Source organism: Sceloporus occidentalis, unplaced genomic scaffold (assembly GCF_023333645.1).
Source record: "Sceloporus occidentalis isolate IW3139 unplaced genomic scaffold, rSceOcc1.0.p SCAF_4, whole genome shotgun sequence".
Classification (NCBI taxonomy): Eukaryota; Metazoa; Chordata; class Lepidosauria; order Squamata; family Phrynosomatidae; genus Sceloporus; species Sceloporus occidentalis.
This window is the reverse complement of record NW_028316984.1, coordinates 152,038,358-152,058,081: the sequence shown is the minus strand read 5'-3', so window position 1 is coordinate 152,058,081 and position 19,724 is coordinate 152,038,358. Positions and strand designations below refer to the sequence as shown.

At 37.5% G+C, this 19,724-nt stretch overlaps 1 protein-coding gene across 5 annotated transcripts in view; it reads right to left on the bottom strand.

Moving 5' to 3' along the window:
- The window catches only part of LOC149314862 (uncharacterized), a 330,650-nt gene that overhangs the window by 162,786 nt on the left and 148,140 nt on the right, over window positions 1–19,724 (bottom strand). For all 5 annotated transcript variants that reach the window (XM_089522021.1, XM_089522019.1, XM_089522020.1 and 2 more), the window contains 3 exons: window positions 15,465–15,596; window positions 8,980–9,109; window positions 5,310–5,484 (listed from right to left, as the gene is read on the bottom strand). In XM_089522021.1, the coding sequence (XP_089378147.1) occupies window positions 5,310–5,484; window positions 8,980–9,109; window positions 15,465–15,596 (437 nt within the window). The remainder of the gene's footprint in view (window positions 1–5,309; window positions 5,485–8,979; window positions 9,110–15,464; window positions 15,597–19,724) is intronic.

Sequence of the window (19,724 nt, the reverse complement as noted above, 5' to 3'; positions counted from 1 at the left end):
AAAAGAAATCAGAAGAAAATCTGGAAACACTTCTGATTTTGCCAACACTGGTCATTAAACGAACAAACTAATCCCAAAACCTTGTGGCATTTTAAAGACTAGCAGATTTTGACATGTGATTTCATGGACTGAAGCTTACTTATGCACAGATCATGGGATGCAGCTTCTGATAGCAGATTACTTATAAATATGCTCAGGTGGGTGGATAGGTAAGTGGATAGAGGTTATAATCAGCGGGGTCAAAAGACACTATCTATTTATATATTTATTTTTCTTACAAAAATATGTTATTGGAGTGCACATTTAATTCATATTATGAAGCCAAGCATACATGATTATTTTATCACGCATTTCAGTTATACTGGCTTATACTTAAGGAAGCAATCTAGTGAGAACTAAATTTCTTGGCTTGGTCACACGAGCAAGCCAAGAAATTTAATTCCCACTAGATTACTTCATTAAACACACTCACATAAATATAATTGACAGTTTTAACAATTATTATTACTTAACCATTTTAAAAATTATTAAACATATCTAATTTACATTTTTAACAATGATGATGATGATGATCAGCTAAACTGTAGAGACTGGGGATCCTCTAGGTGGTGTAGAAAGGTGCCCCAATATGAAGAAGCAGGACCAAGACACAAACACTACAAATTTATCTGACTGAACATGTACATAACATGAATACGCCTAAAGCAACCTTTCTGAAATTTGTTTGGGTTAATCATATATTTAAGTCTACCATGGTGACAAAGTTTAAGCAAAATTATCAGAAAGTTACAGCCATCTTGGTTTATTAATATAAGGCAACAGTGGTGATGGTGGTGTAGGATGATGGTCAAGATTTCCAAATCTTGATTTAGATTTAGGGTCTACATCAATTAGGACTAAATCAAGTCCAGATCTGAATCAGGCTTCAAACCAAATCCCATTCATAGTCCTATGTTGAAACATTTTTATATTAACATTTGTTGTAGGTCATTTTGTAAAGGCACTGTTTTCAAAAAGCAGGGTTTAGGTAGGTAAATATATAATGTAAAAACAGAATGTGATACTTATATTTTACTATTTAAAATTTCTTGTAAACTATGTAATACACAGAACACAATGGAATAACAGTATATTAATTAAAGCAAAAAAATTCAATCTGGACTGAAGAGAGGATATCAGTACGTCTAAATATAATTGATGTTTTAAACCAGAATAGACCCATTGAATCAATGGCTGAATGGTAGGCTAACACTTATGTAAATACCACATATTTAATAGGTATATTCTAGTTAAGACTAATAATAATAATAGCAACCAGAATTAGGTCAGTATCTTTTAGAAACACAGGACCAATATGATTGTAATCATGCATATTTTACTACAGCGTGAAACACATGGGCCAAATAAAGCACCTTCTGGGCGCTTTGGGATGTGGCGTACAAATAATACATGCCCCCAAACCACCCGGAGGTTGCTCCAAGACCACCTAGACAGTCTGAAGCCAGCCTGAAAAACAGTGGCAAAAAAAACCACTCCCACCGGTGCCCCGTTTGGGACCGTGGCAGCAGCCAGCTCTGAGACCATGGTGTCCAGTCACCAAAGTCCCAGAGTGATCTCTGCTGGAGCGGTCTCTGGCCACTCCTTTTGCCCTGTCTGCTTCACACCTAAGTTAGGAGAAATTTGTGTGGGTGGGTGGGTGAGGGGGGTAATTCAGACAGAACTCTACCACTTCTTCACTAATGCAGAACTAAAGGCAAAAGCCCATCATTTCTTAAATGTGGGGGGAGACAAAGAAAATGATCCAATACTTAAATTCCTAACAAGGGATTTTTCTAAAAAGGTTATGAATGGATATAGTTTTTTTTTTAAGTTATGAATTGATATAACAGTGTTTAAAAGTGTTTCAGGTCAGCTCTAACAATGGGTGCTGAGTCCTTCTCAAGAGCTCCTCCTTGCAATTTGAAATTCTGAATTATTCAAGGATTGCTTTTCTTCATGAAACTCTGAAATAAATGTCCATCACTCTAAAGTTTTGTCAGTATTTTAAGCCATTTATTCTAGACAGTATGCACTTTAAATGGTTTGAAAGCCCCTTTTAAAACTTTGTGCAATATAAATGGTTATAAGCTGCTGAAAGCAATATAACCATTCAAGTTGGCAAAATTATGCACAATGCTTCATGATAAAACATCATCATTAATGCAAAATATAAATAGATGTCTATACACATCAGTTAATTAACGTGCACACTGTGGGAAAAAGTCTGAAGACAGGCTAGATAAAACACTGCTTGTCTAAGCAGTGAAATACATATTTGCTACTGTCTGCACTTATTTCAGCTGATGTGACTTAGTTGAAGCCCTTCTTCTCCAAATCCATGCCTTGGATGGTCATTCCTGTTTAAACAGAACTTCAGTCTCAAATGATCAAGCCAGAGGGATGTGCAATTAGGTATGCTGTTTCTAATATGTAATATAAATTTCATGTGTTTTTAAATGTGTTTTAAATTAATGTTGTAAAACTAGTATTTTAATTGGATTGATGGTTTAATATTTTTGTTTTAATTTATATGGTAAGCCACTTTTGAGTCCCACTTTGGAGAAAACTGGAATACAAATCAAATCAAATCAAATCAAATCAATCAATAAATAAAATGCCTTGTCTTTGGGTGACCTAAACTGTATCCTGCTATTAATTATTTTGATATTTTTTCTTCAATTGATCTTCCATCCCAAGTATTTGAACCCAAACTTGCTTTCCAGTCTTCCTCTCCATTCCTGATCACTTGCATCTACCAGTGGCGTCCCTACACCGGGTGTCACCAGGGGTGAAGTTTCCGGGCGTGGCACATGCTCCTTGCCCCCATGCCACCCTGTCTTTTTCTTGATCAGGGAAAGGATGAGATGGCATGTGGAGGAAGTGCAGGGATGGCGCAGTGAGGTGGGGAGAGGGCCTGACTGGGTGTCACCTGGTATGGGCAACACCACCAAACACATGCTAGTGATGCCACTGGCACCTACCATTTTGTCTCCTGGCCTATAATAATCCCAGTCATTTCCTTGTTGGGTAACCCTCTTCCCCATTCTATGATTATATATATTCTACATATTTTTGTGCAACTCTGAATCAAACATGCAAGATGTCTAGTAATTAAATATTCATTGTACATACACTTAACAGCTGAATTTTCTATCAACCTGCTCAAGTCTTAACTGAAAGAAATTCTAGAAAGGTCTGATGTAAATCCAGGAATTTGTGGGTATTATGATTTTATAGAGATTAAATACCATGTACTAAAAATACTTCTTTTTTGTGATACTTCTCATCAGTGACTAATCATGCTTTTATTTGGCATGGCCATACAGTAGTTAAAGATTATAAATAATATAGAATTATTTTAAACTGTATTTAATGGTAAAACATCCCCAAGACAACAATTTTTAAGATTAAAAATGAAAAACATACAATTAAGATGATAAAAAAATTATAACAACACCAAGTAAAGATCAATGAAACCACACCCACACCATGCCCGTTAAGTTCCCAATATCAGAATGAAACATTCACACATTCATACTAAACTATAGCGACATAGCATGTCATTAAGAGATTATTTCCAGTGGGAAAAGAGTTGATTTTCAAATGACCCAACAGCTGTACAGCATGGTATCGCACTGGGAGAGCTGCAATGTCATGAGATTTAGGCAAAAACAGGAAAAATACAGTACAAATGCAATATAACAGTGTCATGTCAGAAGCTCAAGTGTTTCCTCAAACTCAGTGATGCAGCCAGTATTTCTGTAGGATCAAAGGATGGGAGTAATATGGCTTAATATATGGCTTTACCAGTGTGGTGCAGTGGTATGAGTGTTGGACTATGACTCTGCAGACCAGGGATAAATTTCCTGCTCAGCCATGACCTTGCGGTGACCATGAGCAAGTCACATGCTCTCAGACTTAGGGGAAGTCAAAGGCAAATCCCCCTTTGAACAAATTTTGCCAAGAAAACCCCATGATAGGTTCACTTTAGAGTCACTGTAAGCTGGAACCTACTTGAAGACACACAGCAACAACAAGATGTACACTAAGTGTATGGTTTAGATACAGATTATCTGAAAGACCATATCTCTCCAGATGAAACTGCAAGAACTATAAGATCTTCAGGGGAAGGCTTGCTTGGTGAGGACATGAAAGACAGCCTTGTCAGTAGTTGATCCTACCCTCTGGAACTCCCTTCTAGGCAAACTGGGCTGGCCCCCTCAGTGCTCTCCTTTCAGCCGCAGGCAAAAGCATTTTTGTTTCACCATGCTTTTAATATATAACTGTGCCATGGAGGCTTTTTTAAATTGGGGTATGTTTTATTTATTTTTTTAATTGTTGTATGTTTTCAAATAATTCTATATTGTTTTAATTGAGAGAATTACAAATGTTTTTAAAATTGCATTGGTAGATTTTAATTGCTTTCCTTCTGTGTCTTAGATCCCATTCCAGGAGAAAGATGGCATATAAAACAAACAAACAAACAAACAAACAAACAGTAAATTACTAAATAATACACACTGAGTTCCATTAGGCATTACAGAGGAGAACAGGTGAATTTCCAGGGAAACATTCTGTGGATTTCCCCCCCCCCCCCCCAATTCTGTTTTGTAACATCTGGTTCTGCCACTAACAGGTTTCATCCAGCCCATTTTGTTAGTTACCACAACCTGTATGAATTTGCAGATGTACTGCATACACACAAAGGAAAACTACCAGTGGGACAGTTCTTTTACAGATGATGTACACGAGCCATTCAGGTATGTGGAGAAAAAAGCAAGCCTGGAGCAGTACATAGTACATTAACACATTTTTCTTAATGCATTCCTACAGCCTTCAAATACAAAACAATAAAACTATGAGACAGATGTTACTCCAAACATAGATATTTCGGCTCAGGCCAAGCAGCAATGAATCCAAATTTACTATAAGTCCCACTTCTGTTTCACCTCCTGATAATGTAGTTTTAAATTTCCCATTGTTATATGCACTAACTGACACAAATTTCATGTTCCAACTTGCTCCATATTAGGATATCTTTCTCTTGCTTTCACAATTCCATTATGAACACATTTTGCATATTTTATATTATCAAAAGTTTGTTTCTCATATCTTTATTTTCATCTTGCTAGGCTCCAAACTATATATTTTGTACACAGGAAAATAAAATAAAATCCAGTTATCAATTCCTTGAAAGATAGATGGCCTAGAATCCCACAATAGTGAGAGTCCTCCCCTGTCTACCTAGTGAAGAACTGAAGACTACATACCTGTATACATTGACTGTAAGGTCCAATGTTGGCAGGGGCCCAATGAGAGATACTCTGGATGTGCATAACTTGCTTCTGATAGCAGGGTACATCACCAACCATCTCACCATACTTATGTGCAAGACAGTCCATTTGAAACAACATTCCTTCAGGCAAGGGAGCTTCTAAGCATACTCTGCAACCAGAGAGAAAAAGGCAGACTTTTGGATATGTTACATTTTCATAGGGAATACATGGTCATTCCTCCTTTACTTGTCGTTGATGCAATTGGTTTTCTTTTCTCTTTTGTTGTGGGTGCATGTGAGAGAGAAAACAGTATTCTGGGAGCCACTTGAGCAAGAAGACTTGATCGGGAACCCCCACTCAAGTAGTCCCCCTTTTTTCCTACCAAGATTACCAAGATCTCTGCTTACTCTTTCCCTCTAGAAGGGAGTATGCAAGACAAGTGAAAGATGGAGTCTCTCTCTTTGCTTTTGTTTCCTTGCTTGCATGCTTAAGGAAATCAAATGGACAAGTAGTGACAAGCAAGGAGAAACTATAGCAGAACATGGAAACTCAGTGGGGGAGTTGAAAATAAATACCCTATTGGGGATCTTGGCATGTGACCAGTGATGGCAGGTGTCCAGCATTGGCCATGGTTCAGTCACTTTTAATATCGAAGTACACTTGGATGATAACCCCTCTGTGAATGAAGGACTTTCATTTTCAGAGGAAACTAGCAAAGCACCCATTGGAAGGAAGGTAAAGGGTGATAATTCATGCCAAATTTTGTTTTCTCCTTGCAGCTTCTGACACTACCTCTCATTCTATACTCAGAGAGACTGACTGCTCTCCAGAATAATTTTTGGGAGAAATGATAGTAAGAATACAGGACTGTGATGGACACGAATAGATAAAAATCACCTCCCCTACCATTTTAACCAACAAAAACATCCAGTTTAAGGGGTTCTGTTCCATGCAACTCTGGATACAATCCAGTGCTTAGAAGCTGGACATTCAAAAGTACACATCATTATAGACTGAAGAGCAACTCAGCAACAAGGCTGTTAGCAGTGTAGTCTGACTGCTACAACTTATGGTAATTCCATGAGACTAACTGCTGGATTCCCCCCCCCCCCTCAGCCTTTTGAGTTATCTTGTTTACAACCCTAGGAAGACCTGTTATTTGCTATTGCCATTTCAAGAGCCCATTTCAGTGTGCAATGTGCTTCTTCTTATTTCATTTTTAGACAAGGGTTTACTAAAGTCCATCCACTGAGCTGACATTTTGCTGTTAGTGCAATGTACCATTGGCCCTCCATATCCACAGATTCTTATCCATGGATTCAAGCATTCACGGCTTAAATATTTTTTAAAAATATAAATTCCAGAAAGTTAGATTTTGCCATTTTATTATTAGGGATACCATTTTACTACGCCATTATATTTAATGGTACGTGAGCATGGATTTTGGGATCAAATCCAAATTTGGAACCAAATCACAACAGATACCAAGAGCCCATTGTATGTAAGACATCCACTACTGCAAATATCCACAGTCCTCTCTCTGCACATGCTTAAAATCACATTGGCTTCTCAACTGTAATCAAAATCAAAAAGGAAAGAAAACTCTCCAGGTTAACTTATGAATTTTCCTTCAATGATCACTCAAATTCAAACATGCTGTTCACCTTCCTGTAGAAAGTGGACTAGTAATATCAATACTATATCACCAGTGTACTTACTTCAGTGAAAAAAACATAGAAGTAGGTTCATCACTCTATCACTGACAGTCATCTAGCTACAAGATAGTTTTGGATCTAAATTAACAACAGCAGAAGAGACTGTTATCATATGTATATTGCCTAAACTGTACTTTGTAAAGATATTTCCCTTAACATCTTGAAATTACCAACATTTGGAGAGCTTGGGTAAACATGGATAATCCTTTAAAAGAATGTGTTAAATTAAAAGATTGTTGTTGTTTTTTAAAATAGGCATTAACTGAATTTATTGGAGGAGGCCTTGAGTGATATGACTCAGCTTAGTGCAGAGTTTGGAAATGTTTCTACTTTTGGACTACTATTCCAGAATCTTCCAGCCAGTTTGGCCTGGGGACTTGGGGTATAGTAGTCTTAAAATGTAATGTTTCCAAGTTCTGTATATCTTACTTCAACTGTTTCATATGATTTATTTATTTATGAGTCTTTCTTCAACTGTTTTATATGATTTATTTATTTATGAGTCTTGCTTTATAATATGGAGGGTTGAAATTTAATTCAATTATATCTGGGCTTCTCAACTGATTATATACTGGGGTAACATGGAGACTTTTTCTGGTAAATTATGAGGCATGATATTTATCTCAAAAAGTATTAAATGAAATGAGTTCCACAGAGTTCCAATTACTGTTATAGCTATTATTAACTAGGCGAAACATATTGTATTAACTCGATTCAGCAATAAAGCCCTCAACAGGTCAAGAATTGTCTAAAGAACTTGCTTGTTATAACAGATTTTATGTAGCACTCAAAATATTCTAATTATAGAGTTCTTGTTTCATTAATTTTATAAATTAACATTTTTATGAAGGAACTAAAAATGAAACACATTTGAAGAGGATTCCAAGAAGAATGTGAAAGAAAACATACTTGTACAGAATTCATTCTTAAGCCCCAATATGGCTATCCAGTAAGGTATAAATACACATGGCAGTGATGAAAGCAGTACTGAAGGAATGATCATAACTAAAAGTAGAAGATGGACAAGACTTTTGGAATACAGTAGAGATGAAAAAGGAATGGAAAATATGCCTTCCTTGATCCTGAGACCTAAAGAACTATATGAGAGGAAAGGCGAGCACTGGAATTTATGCTTACTAATCCCCTGAATGCCAACTCCCTAATATTGCTCTGTTGTCAGCTTTAAAAACTTTGTCAAGTCATAAAAAAAAGCACTGCAACGTTGTGGGAACTCTCAGTCAGAAAAACAAAGTAAGATTTACTATATATACATTTATTTATTTATTCAAACAAAGCGTGTTCCTTTGGAAGTGCCCACAACATAAGCACAATTTCCTTTAAAAACCTAACTGGCAGATGCATCAATGTTCTTTTTTAAATCTCTAGAACAGATATAGGGAAAGTGTACCTCCCAACCTCTCAAAGCCCTCAGCCCCAGTATTTTTTTTTAAATTGCCAATTTATAAAACTGGGGGGGGGGGGGAATACAAGCCGCATACAAGTAAACAGAAAAAAAATATCATCTGCCCTTTGCATGAATGCATTTAGCAATGGTTGCTAGTATGGGATGTCACCAAGTTCACTAGCTATTTGGTAATTATGTGACAATTATGTCAGTATGAAGTGGGATGTTAAGTTTGCAGAGAATTAATTCAAAGACTGATGGGCTGGTTTCCCCCTGAAGCAGTGTGGTCAGTATGGACTTGAGCTATTTACTTACAAGACCGTATTTAAGAAGGTGAAGTTCCCATATTATTCCCAAACCAGGTGCTAATACACAGAGTAAAAGATCATGTCTTTGAGGAGAGACATATGGACAGGTCAAAGGAAGCCAAGTACCAACTAAAAGAAAGAAACCAAGACTGAATATACTAATAAATAAAGCAGTAATAGCAATGAAGTATATTCCAGTGTATCATAAATATAAGATAGCAGGAGCAGGAGCCTACCTTGCTGGGGGACACAAATCAAATGCTGTCATATAGACTGAATTTATCACAGCAAAATCTTTCATGCTCTTCATATACAGATGGACCAAAATAATATCTGTCAATTCCAGTCCTTTTGAATTCAGATGAACTGCATGCATAAAAAATGCAGATGTAAAAGTCAGGATATATTAAATTTGTACAGAATGATAGCAATTTTTACATACTACTTCCCAAAGAAAGTGAAATTATATAACAGCTTAACTTTGTCACAGATTGACTGAGGCCTGTAAGAGAATGTCATTTTCTACAATGATGAAGTAGAAAACAGAAACAAAATAGCTGTCTGTGCAGTGTATCAGATATTGGTGCATCTTTCAAAGGATCTCTTTAGTAACAGTTGCCATTCTTGTATTGTCTGCAGTGAAGTAATCAGAAGCAATTACAAACATGAGGGTTTGAAAAAGAAGGACTTCCAATAGAAATAAAATTGCAACTATCACTGTACAATGCTTAGGAATTCATAAGGTTCTATAGAAATTCTCATGGTTTTGCTTGGGGCAAAAGGTTACACAGGCAGTATAATCTCTTTGGGTTTAGCCACACTTGTTTTACAGAATGTGAAACAACACCTTTAGATATAATTGCATTTTAAAAGAGAGATCAGAATTTTTCAATTCACCAGTAATTCAACAAAGCTCAAACAGGTGTGTACACACATACATGGAAGGAGGGAGGGAAACAAAATAAAGGGAGCTTTGAAAAGGGTATATAAGAATCGCTTCTCGGCCTTTTGGCTAAGATCAAGTGTGAAAAGGGCATATAAGGATATTAGAGGTGCATGGGTATAATGCAACTCATCCCAGTGGCAGGTGCTTTAAGTAACAGCTAAGGCTGCCTTTGAGATAAATAATTCTGGACACACTGTTTGTGTCATGAACAACCATCATAGTAACATTCACACCAAGCTCCAATATGGTTAGGAAATGACTGTATCATTTCATAAAGATTAATAATAGTAGATCATTTCACCAAACAAGTCACCAAATTGTCAATATCAGATTTACTGCTTGAGCAATATCTTCAACCAACACTAAATTTCAGTTAAAAATACTGCTAGGAACCATGGTTAACTTTAAAAAAATACTCTTGACACATAAAATACTTTCTTCAAAGGAATATCTTAATCTGTGTTTTATCTATTATCCACTGAAAAGGTATAGTGCTCCAAGGAGAGGAGAAGGTGCACATTTCCCGGTTCTTAATCCATCTGATAACAGGAATGTTGAAAATAATATCCTTTGTGTGTTGAATTGAATTGTTACACTAGACCAAACATTGTTATTAATTATTAGGAAGAATGGAGCCTATGTATACAGGGATCTACATTATTATTATTATTATTATTATTAACCTTTATTTATAAAGTGCTGTAAATACATGTAACAGAGCTTCTCCTTCTGAAAGGGAATGATGATTCCATGAAGCAGCACAACATATGTGAGCTCCGTTCTTGCTGAGGCTGGCTGTACAGCTGGGGTAGTGCAAGCACAACCATCCAAAGCAACTTTGGTCTTCCCTTACTCATTTACATGAGGTGGTCAAATATACCCCTCTAAGGTCTACTCTCTGAAGCTCTGGTCCAAAAAAATCACTTTCTAACAAGCTTGAAGGTTGCTTGAAGAATGTGTTTGCAATGAACAAACTGTTGGCCTTGCAAAATTCAGTCATTCTCCTGCTACACTTCTTGATCCTAGGCCAAATTTTCCTGTAATCTTTGATTCTGCTCTGTCTCCTACTTTGGCATTCCAATCATCTAGGATTGATAAAAGTCCAGTTCTGCCATGTGGTTAATTTCCTCTTGGACTCCAACACAGAATCCTTCAATTTCTTCTTCTGCCCCTGTAGTTGGAGCATAAACTTGGATTATAGTTATACTGATGAGTTTTCATGAAGTCTTATTGACATTATTCGGTCAGATTTTGCATTATATCCTTTGACTGCTTTTGCTAAATCTTTCTGCACTAATAATGTCATGCTGTTTCTTCTTAGATTTTCAGTTCCTGAGTAAAACTGTAATTATCTGAGTCAAAATATCTCATTCATGTCCACTTTAGCTCTCCCACCCCATATAGCAGTGTTTACATGTTCCATTTCTTGTTTTACAATATCTAGGTTCCCCTCATTCAAGCTTCTCATATTCCATTTTCCTATAATATTTTCCTATAATATGTCTTGTGCAGCTTTGGACATTCCTTTTAGCTGAACGTCCATTCAGCATGAGTCCAGCTGCATCATTAGCCACAGTGCAACTCATAAGTGTCCTCTGTTCTATCCCAGTAGCTTGCTGAGTGCCTTCTAATCTGGGAGTCTCATTTTCTGCCATTATCTCTAGTTTCATTTTATTTTACATAGGGTTTTCATGGCAAGAAGTTCAAAAGGGGTTTACTGTGTCTCCTTCTTTGCTATGATGTTAATTCCGCTGTCTCAGAGAGATCCTCTGCCAGTGTCATCCCCCACTATTGCTTCTGCCCAGCATTGCCTAATTATCAAAATCATCAAAACCAGCTTTGTGAAGAAAAAATGTGGTGCCTCATACCTACTGATTGTATCCACTGTTCCGGGTCCTATTCTCTGGAGCAGCAGAAAACAAGATTGCTCCATCCTCAATATGACATCCCCTCAAATATTTAAACAAGACTATCATATCACCTCTTAACTGTCTCTTCTCAAGGCTAAACATACTCAGCTCCCTAAGTCTCTTTTCATAAGGCATGCTTTCTAGACCCTACACCATTTTGGCAGCCCTCCTTTAGACACACTCCAGTTTCTCAACATCCTTTTTGAACTGTGGTGCCCAGAACTGGACACAATATTCCAGGTGGGGCCTGACCAGAGCAGAATAGAGTGGGACTATTATTTCCCTTGATCTAGACACTATACTTCTATTGATGCAGCCTAGAATCGCATTGGCCTTTTCAGACCACACCTGTGGTCTACTAGGACTCCTAGAGCCCTTTCACATGTAGTCTCTTCAAGTCAGGTGTCCCCCATCCCATATCTATGCATTTCATTTTTTGCTCTAAGTGCAGTACTTTACATTTCTCTGTGCTGAAATTCATTTTGCTATCTTTGGCCCAGCTTTCTCGTCTATTATGGCCATTTTGAATTTTAATCCTGTCCTCTAGGGTATTAGCTATTCCTCCTAATTTGGTGTCATCTGCAAATTTGATAAGCATGCCCCCTATTATTTCATCTAAGTCATTGATAAAGATGTTGAATAGCACTGATCCCAGGACAGAGCCCTGTGGGACCCCACTGGTCATTTCTCTCCAGGATGAAAAGGAGCAATTGCTGAATACCCTTTGGGTTCAGCCGGTTAACCAAATCCATGTAACAGTTAGCTTGTCTAGCCCATACTATATCCACAGCATTCCCTTCATCTACCAAACTGGTAATTTTATTTAAAAAAGAGATTAGATTAGTCTGGCACAACTTGTTTTTCAGAAACTCATATTGACTTTTTGTGATTATGGAACTGCCTTCTAAATGTTCACAGATTCTCTGTTTAATGAACAGCTCTAAAATCTTTCCTGATATTGATGTCAGACTAACTGGACAATAATTGTTGGGATCCTCTTTTTTCTCTTTTTGAAGATAGGGACAACATTTGCCCTCCTCCAGTCTGCTGGGATTTCTCCTGTTCTCCAGGAGTTCTCAAAGATTATTGTCAATGGCTCTGAGATTATATGTGCCAGTTCTTTTCATACCCTTGGGTGTAATAAATCTGGTCCTGGAGACTTAAAGTCATTTAGACTAACCTGTATTCTTGTACTACCTATTTACCTATTCTGTGCTGCATTTCCCCTATTGTGTCATCTGCTCCATTTTGAACAGCTCTGGAGGACTAGGAGACCCTTCAGACAGCAGAGAGGATGTGTTGTAGGGTTCAGTGGAGAGACAGTTAGCAAAAATTGCTTCCCTTCTGTTGGCAGGTGTTTCTACTGGAGTGAAGACACATGTTACTCATGAAATGGGACCTTTGCATTAACTGCAATATTACTAAACTGGGGGTCTCTTTCCAGCAACAATTCAAAAACATAATGTTCCTCATGAAAATAAAATACAAACTATAATTATGCCACTTGCTACAATTTTAAAACAACCTTTGTTGTAGACTAAGTTGCTTCCTATTGTTTACTAGACAGATATGTTTAGTGTTTGAATTATGCAATCATGTATGAATGAAGGTGTTTTAAAATTTAAAAAGCAGACTAGCACTGAGCATTCTCTAAACTAACAGGCTAACACACTCAATACTGAGATTTAGGACTACTGTGTGTGTTTCACAGTCCATTAACAGATTTCCATTTGGCAAAGGACAAGCTTTTTCAAAGGGCATTAAAACAATTAGCCTTGCAACAAGGCTTTTGTTCCCCCTTTCTTCACACCAGGAAAAAGAAAAGGATGGAAGAGTGAGCAGACAGCAGGTATGGATTTTCTAGGAAAAGGTTATAACACATACCTGAAGAGACTCAGCAATGTTTTGGCAAAGAAACCCATTGTGGTTTCTTTAGTTGACAGGACGATAACTCATTCAGTGTCCCCATACCCACCCCCTGCTCAGAAGGTAAAAATAAATATCCACAGGAAATACAAGTACTACCTGGAACCAAAGTGTTAGTAGCTTGCCAGAAATGGAAAACAATACTTTAAATGTAAGTAATCTGCCAAAAAAACAGCAGGTTTCCTAGCCTCTGGCCAGAGGCACAACCACTACTTTTCATTTAATTCTAATGGAAATAATGGCAAAGATGTATAGTATTTGGATTGGCTGAGGTCCGTGGAAATATAACAAGAACCAAGTAAATGTTATATAGCCCCACTGCTTCAATTTACATATTATGCTAAAAGATTTATGCAGAACATTGCTGCCTTTACCTACGAGTCTGATTACATCCTCCTTGCTGATTTCCTGGATGTTAAGAACTAGCTTAAGGGTCCTTTAGAAAGCATGCCGCTTTTTGCTTTGCAAAATTGCTTGTGCTTCCTTATCATTCTATATTCAGTCATGAACTCAGCTGCACAAGCCAAATGTTGCGATTTTATGACCCAATACATCAAAAGTATTCGTGAACAAGAATACAAGCCTTCCCATTGCAACCTCAGAGAGCAATTTCCATTTTTATGAATGAAAAAGATGCCTGCATAAACATTTCTTTATTTAAAAGTGTAAAAATGAGGAAAGATGCAGAACAAAATGGAAGCATTTTGTTTTATATGTCGATATCTTGTAAGGGTTTGATAGTAAGAAATCCAGCTACCACAATTCCCAAGGCAGCAATTCTTTCCTTGCATTAAGTACATAAATGAGATTTAGAGCCACTGACCTAATCCTAGATGCCAAAATGTACCACAGCAACAGCTTTTGAGAGAACTTAATTTAAAATTATGGTGATAAAGGCAGTTTAGCTAGCAGAAAGCATACACAACAGGGAGTGCATACAGAGAAAGATAAAGGTAGGGAAACAAACACTAGTCTTACATAAATAACAGAGTGAAGAAAGGAGAAAGGTTTTTAGACTAATTACAAAAGCTTTAAAAACCACTCCCAAATAAACAATGATATCTTTTAAGAACTGATTGATAATCTTGTATGTATTTTAACATTTACAAGCCATTACTATGATAGTTTATTAGATTCTAAAATGTGATTGCTTGGCAAGGATCCATTTCTTTCCTTGTGCTGATGGAAGAAGATGCCTGTCAGTGGATCTCAAGAGGGAGCAATTTCACAGTTTGAGGAAAAGGTGGTACAGTATATAAATGAACACATCATTACCAGTATCACCATCATCAACTTCAAATTAAAACAGTTAATTTTATTAAAACTGGCATAGTTTCAATAGCTATGAGGGAAGGACAGTCACTCATTCCCCTGTGAACATCCCCATATACTCCTTCTATCCTGTTTGGCTCTTGAGAGATCAGCAAAAAGAAATGTTGCACACAATTATATGAAAAAAACCCGGATAAGGAAGGTGTGGCCAAGACATGCTCAGGAAGAAGAGTAACCTGTTATGCTAGACATGAAGGTACCAGCTGCCTTGAACTGGAATGGGGAACATGTTGTTGGACACCTACTCCTACCAAGTCTTCCCAGCACAGTCACAGAGAGAAGGGAGGTATAGAATAACAGCTGACTGGTTACACATTCCCCTGTTCCTGGCCTGGCTTATCTGAGAAAGGAAGAGCTTTCTGCTAGCTGAGAACTGACTGGAAGTTACTACTTGTATAGACACATTTTGTTTATCAACAATTAGTCCTGCTCCTTGGAATACACCAGATCACTTTCTTGAGAATATTTTCAACTTCTTTGCACTGCTTAAAAAGTCTGAAAATTCAGTGCTTTTTAAGAACTGATTTCTGTTACACTGAAGACTAAAAACAGTAGCTCTAATTTAAACATATCTGTTCTACATATTGTACTTCATTTTTAAAACTACCTCGGAGTGATGAAAAGACTTCTTTAGCTGATTCTTGTACGCTATCTCCTTCAGATGGATGCAGACGAGCAGTGATGCTTGTTATCCACTGGTAACCTTTCAGAGACTTTCCTGAGCATTCAAATGTCTTACCTGTATAAATTAGAGATTTTAAAGTATGAGGTTCTTTTTATTTATTTATTGAGAAAGATATTGATATCTGTCAGGTCTCCAAGTGACAAACAAATATAATCAGTTAAAACAGTTTAAAACAATACAGAATTTAAAATAAGAAAAAACTTTGACTAAAAACATTAATTCAACAAATTAAACTTGGAGTAAATCAATTAGGCACAAAGGCTTCAATAAAAAGCAGTTTTACTTAGTACCAGAATGAAGCAAATGCTGAAGACAATGGGGTCTCTGTTTCATACTGTGAGGGTACCACAACGGAGGTCCTCTCCCATATCTTTCCATACTATATTGCTTCCACTGGTGGGAGATAAAGGAGGGCCCCTCCAGCAAATCATTTAAATGCCAACATCTTGAATTCAGAAGCATATTCATAGCCATGTAACAGCAGCAAAACACACACACACACACAAAACCCAAAAAAGAAATCAAAGTGCCTGAACAGATTGGTGATAAATGCCCGCATTGGGGCAAAGTGGGGGGCATGGCAACTGCACACTGTGCACCTCAACTCTTCCCCCATGATGGCATGACACCATGTGCCTCACCGCATGGCAGGAGGTGTCACGGTGCTCCCTTGGTGCAGTGTGTACACACGCTGCAGCAAAGGAGCGCAGAAAAAGCCACGGCATCGGCAGCTTTGCCATCCTTTCCACGGCACAAAAAGGAGCTGCTTTTTGCAGTTCCTTTTTGCACCGCAGAAAGGCCAGATCAGGGCCAGGACATGCAGTTGCCATGGCCCCAATCTGGCAAGGAAAGGGGAGACGTCCCGCTGCCCCTTAGGGCCATCTGTATGGCCCCTAACTCATTAAAAATAGTCCTGCATTTCTGCTGTATTAGCTTTAATATTTTGGAAAAAAATCTCATTGTTCAATGTATAAACACAAATGCATAAAATATTTAACAAAACTACTACTGTACTCAAAATACATTTTGTTCCTTACCAGGATTCTGGTCAGTGAAATTCTCAATAAATAGATTTTAGAGTTGGGCAATCAATGTGCGAAGATTCCCATCTAAACATACCAGTTTACTAATTTCATCCCCAAAGAACTACAGAAATAATATAATGGGCTGGTTTCAGAGTTCTACTATAAATTTACTCATCAGTCCTAAACAAAATTCCATGTAGGATGCTCCTGCTGTTGTAAACAAGAGCAGAGGTAATTTTCAAAGAACGACAGCAAATTTTGCAGTGAATCAAGAGATGGGGGGGGGGGGGGGGAGGAAGACTGCCTCCTTGTCCAATCCTGCCAGTGGGAAAGACCATGGTCTCAAATGCCTCCTGCTGAGTGCTTCCATCCACATAGAGCTTTTGCTGGATCCAAACCAAAGTTCTTTCAGAATTTTTGGAATTTTTAAAAACATACTGTTTTAGAGTTTGTATGGTAGACAGATATAGCTCAGTTAATAACATCAGTGTATAGTGGACCCTTGTTATACGGTGGGGTTTGGGTCCAAGATCCCCCATGGATTACAAAATCCGTGGATGCTCAAGTACCATTAAATATAATGACATAGCAAAACGGTGGCCCTTATAAAAAATAAAAAATCAAGGTGTAATATTTGAAATTTATACCCTTTGTGAACATTTTCAAACCATGGATGCTTGAATCCGTGTATAAGAAATCCGTGTATAAAAATGGCCAACTGTATTCCTGGGTTTTATTTCTTTTACAGAAACTTTGGTACAAGAAGTAGAAATAATATGAAAAGAATAGGAATCAGTACCTACACAATGGAAAAGATGAGCAGCACAGTAGGGGACGAAGCAGACAGGTAAGAAGGAATGGCCAGAAGCTGCTCCCAGCCTAATCACCCCAGGGTCGTGGCAAATATATGCTGCAGCCCTAAGGGCACCTCCTGACATGGTCTCAAAAGGAGTAGAAAAGATCCTCTCCTTCTGGAGCTCATTTTGGACTGCCTTAGGTGGCCCCGGAGTGGGCCTCAAAGGCTTCCAGGTGCTCCAGGGGTGTGTCTCACATGCTGGAAGCCGCCCTTGTCTGCCCATCTGTTTGGGGCCTAGGTTTCATCAAACTTGTTATTCAAAACTAACACTATGCATATAAGAAAGGAAGCAGTAGGTCAGGCAACTCATAAGTAAAAAAAACATTTTGAATAGTTGCATAAACAGCAACAACAGTAACAACAACTTCCATCTACACAGAAGACAAAGAAAGAGGGAGGCTGAGCTCCTAGAAAAAAATCTTTGAGAAAAGGAGCTTATTTCTTAGAGGTCTTGGTAAATGAAGTATGGCTGTACCTTTCCCTAAATGAGCTTAAATGTAGTTAGCAACTGGTTTTCCTTTGAAAAACAAGGGCTTACTATTCATTCTTCATGTGAAAGGAAAGCACTTCTTCTTCTGCAAGAGAGCGTCTGATTGCACCCTGCAGTTTCACTGACCAGGCATTCCTAAGGGTACTCTTATGTTGATGAGTATTTTCTGAAGGAGCACAGAAGGCTATGATATGGGTGTTGTGTTCATACATAAGCATAAGCAACAGTTTAGGACCCCATATTATGAGAGCTTCTAAATTACAGTATCAAGTTTCAAACAATCGTTTATTATTATTATTATTAACCTCTTAAACCTGGCAGTTTAAGGGTTTACCCTTTCTTAATTCAGAGAGAGAGGCAGCAGGATAATGCCATTGAATGCAATGAACAAAACAAAACAAACTCTCTCAAGGCTGCTAGGATCCAAGAGTTTATATACAAATGTCTGTGGCTGTAGTTCACAGCAAACAATGTTGTATAATAATAATAATAATAATTTGTTTTATTTATATACCGCTATTCCAAAGATCATAGCAGTGAACAGCAAGTAAGCTAATTAGCAAATAAGCTAATTTGCCCCCAACAGTCTGGGTACTCATTTTAGCGACCTCGGAAGGATTGGATATGTAGGCAGAAAGACAGGGAAAATATTCAAGACAGGAATCTGAAATTATAAATTTAAAGGAAGTCATCTCTTGTTCTGAAGAGAGCAGCACTAGCAATAGAATATGATATATGTTATGTCAAATTATAATACGGGTTTTCTGTGGGTTTCTAGGATGCAGGTTGCTAATTTTTCCTTTAAGCAAAAGAAAGAAAAGGAAAGAAAAGAAAAGAAAAGAAAGAATCTTTATTCCATTTCCCCAAGTATGGATATCACTCTTCTATCCAGGAACTAGAGAAACAAACAAGACTTCTCAGAATATCATGCCTTTCTGTGGTATGTAGCTCTAATTCATGCAGATAAATAAGAGCTGAAGCCCTATAGCTCATATTTAAAGAGGCACAGACACATCACTGGGGAGGAGATCAACACTGGAAAGCTATAATAGTTATTAGCACTAATGGGAATTATATTCATAAATCTTCCATCCATGCAAGAGAGCGTCATTACAGTCCAAGAGTGAGAGCCTTGAACTTACCTCTAAGCTAAGAAAAATGCTGACATCTCTAATAAAATTATGAAGGTAGAATGAAGGAAAACAAAGAAGTCAAAAGACTTCTGCTACATATCCAAACTAAGCTAAAAGTGACATTTTAAACACAACACTGTCATTTTGCTGGTGGGTTTTAGCTATTATTAAAAATGCAAAATCCTGAACAGGTGAAGCTAGGGCCTAGGCAGTTATAGTGCTATTGGAGACTGAGTCTCTCTTATCTGAAAGGATTGGAACCAAAAGTGCCGTTTGATTTTGAAGTTTTTTGGAATTTGGAGTATTTACATATACATAATGAAGTCTTTTGGAGTGGAATCCAAGTCTAGTTATGAAATTCATTTATATTTAATACACATCTTAAACAAATAGCCTGAAGATAATTTTATACCCAATATTTTAAATAATTTTCTGCATGAAACAAAGTTTGTGTACACTGAACCATTAGAAAGCAAAGATGTCACTATCTCAGCCACCCACTTGGACAATTTTGGATTTTGGAATTCTGGATAAGGGAGATCCAATCTGTATTCCACTTTAACTGTCAAGGTTTTATCCTATGGAATACTGGGACTGGAAGTTTAGGTAGAGCCATCTAGAATTCTCAGCCTGATTGCTTTACTACCTCATCAAACTATGAAGTTCAGGATTCTAGAG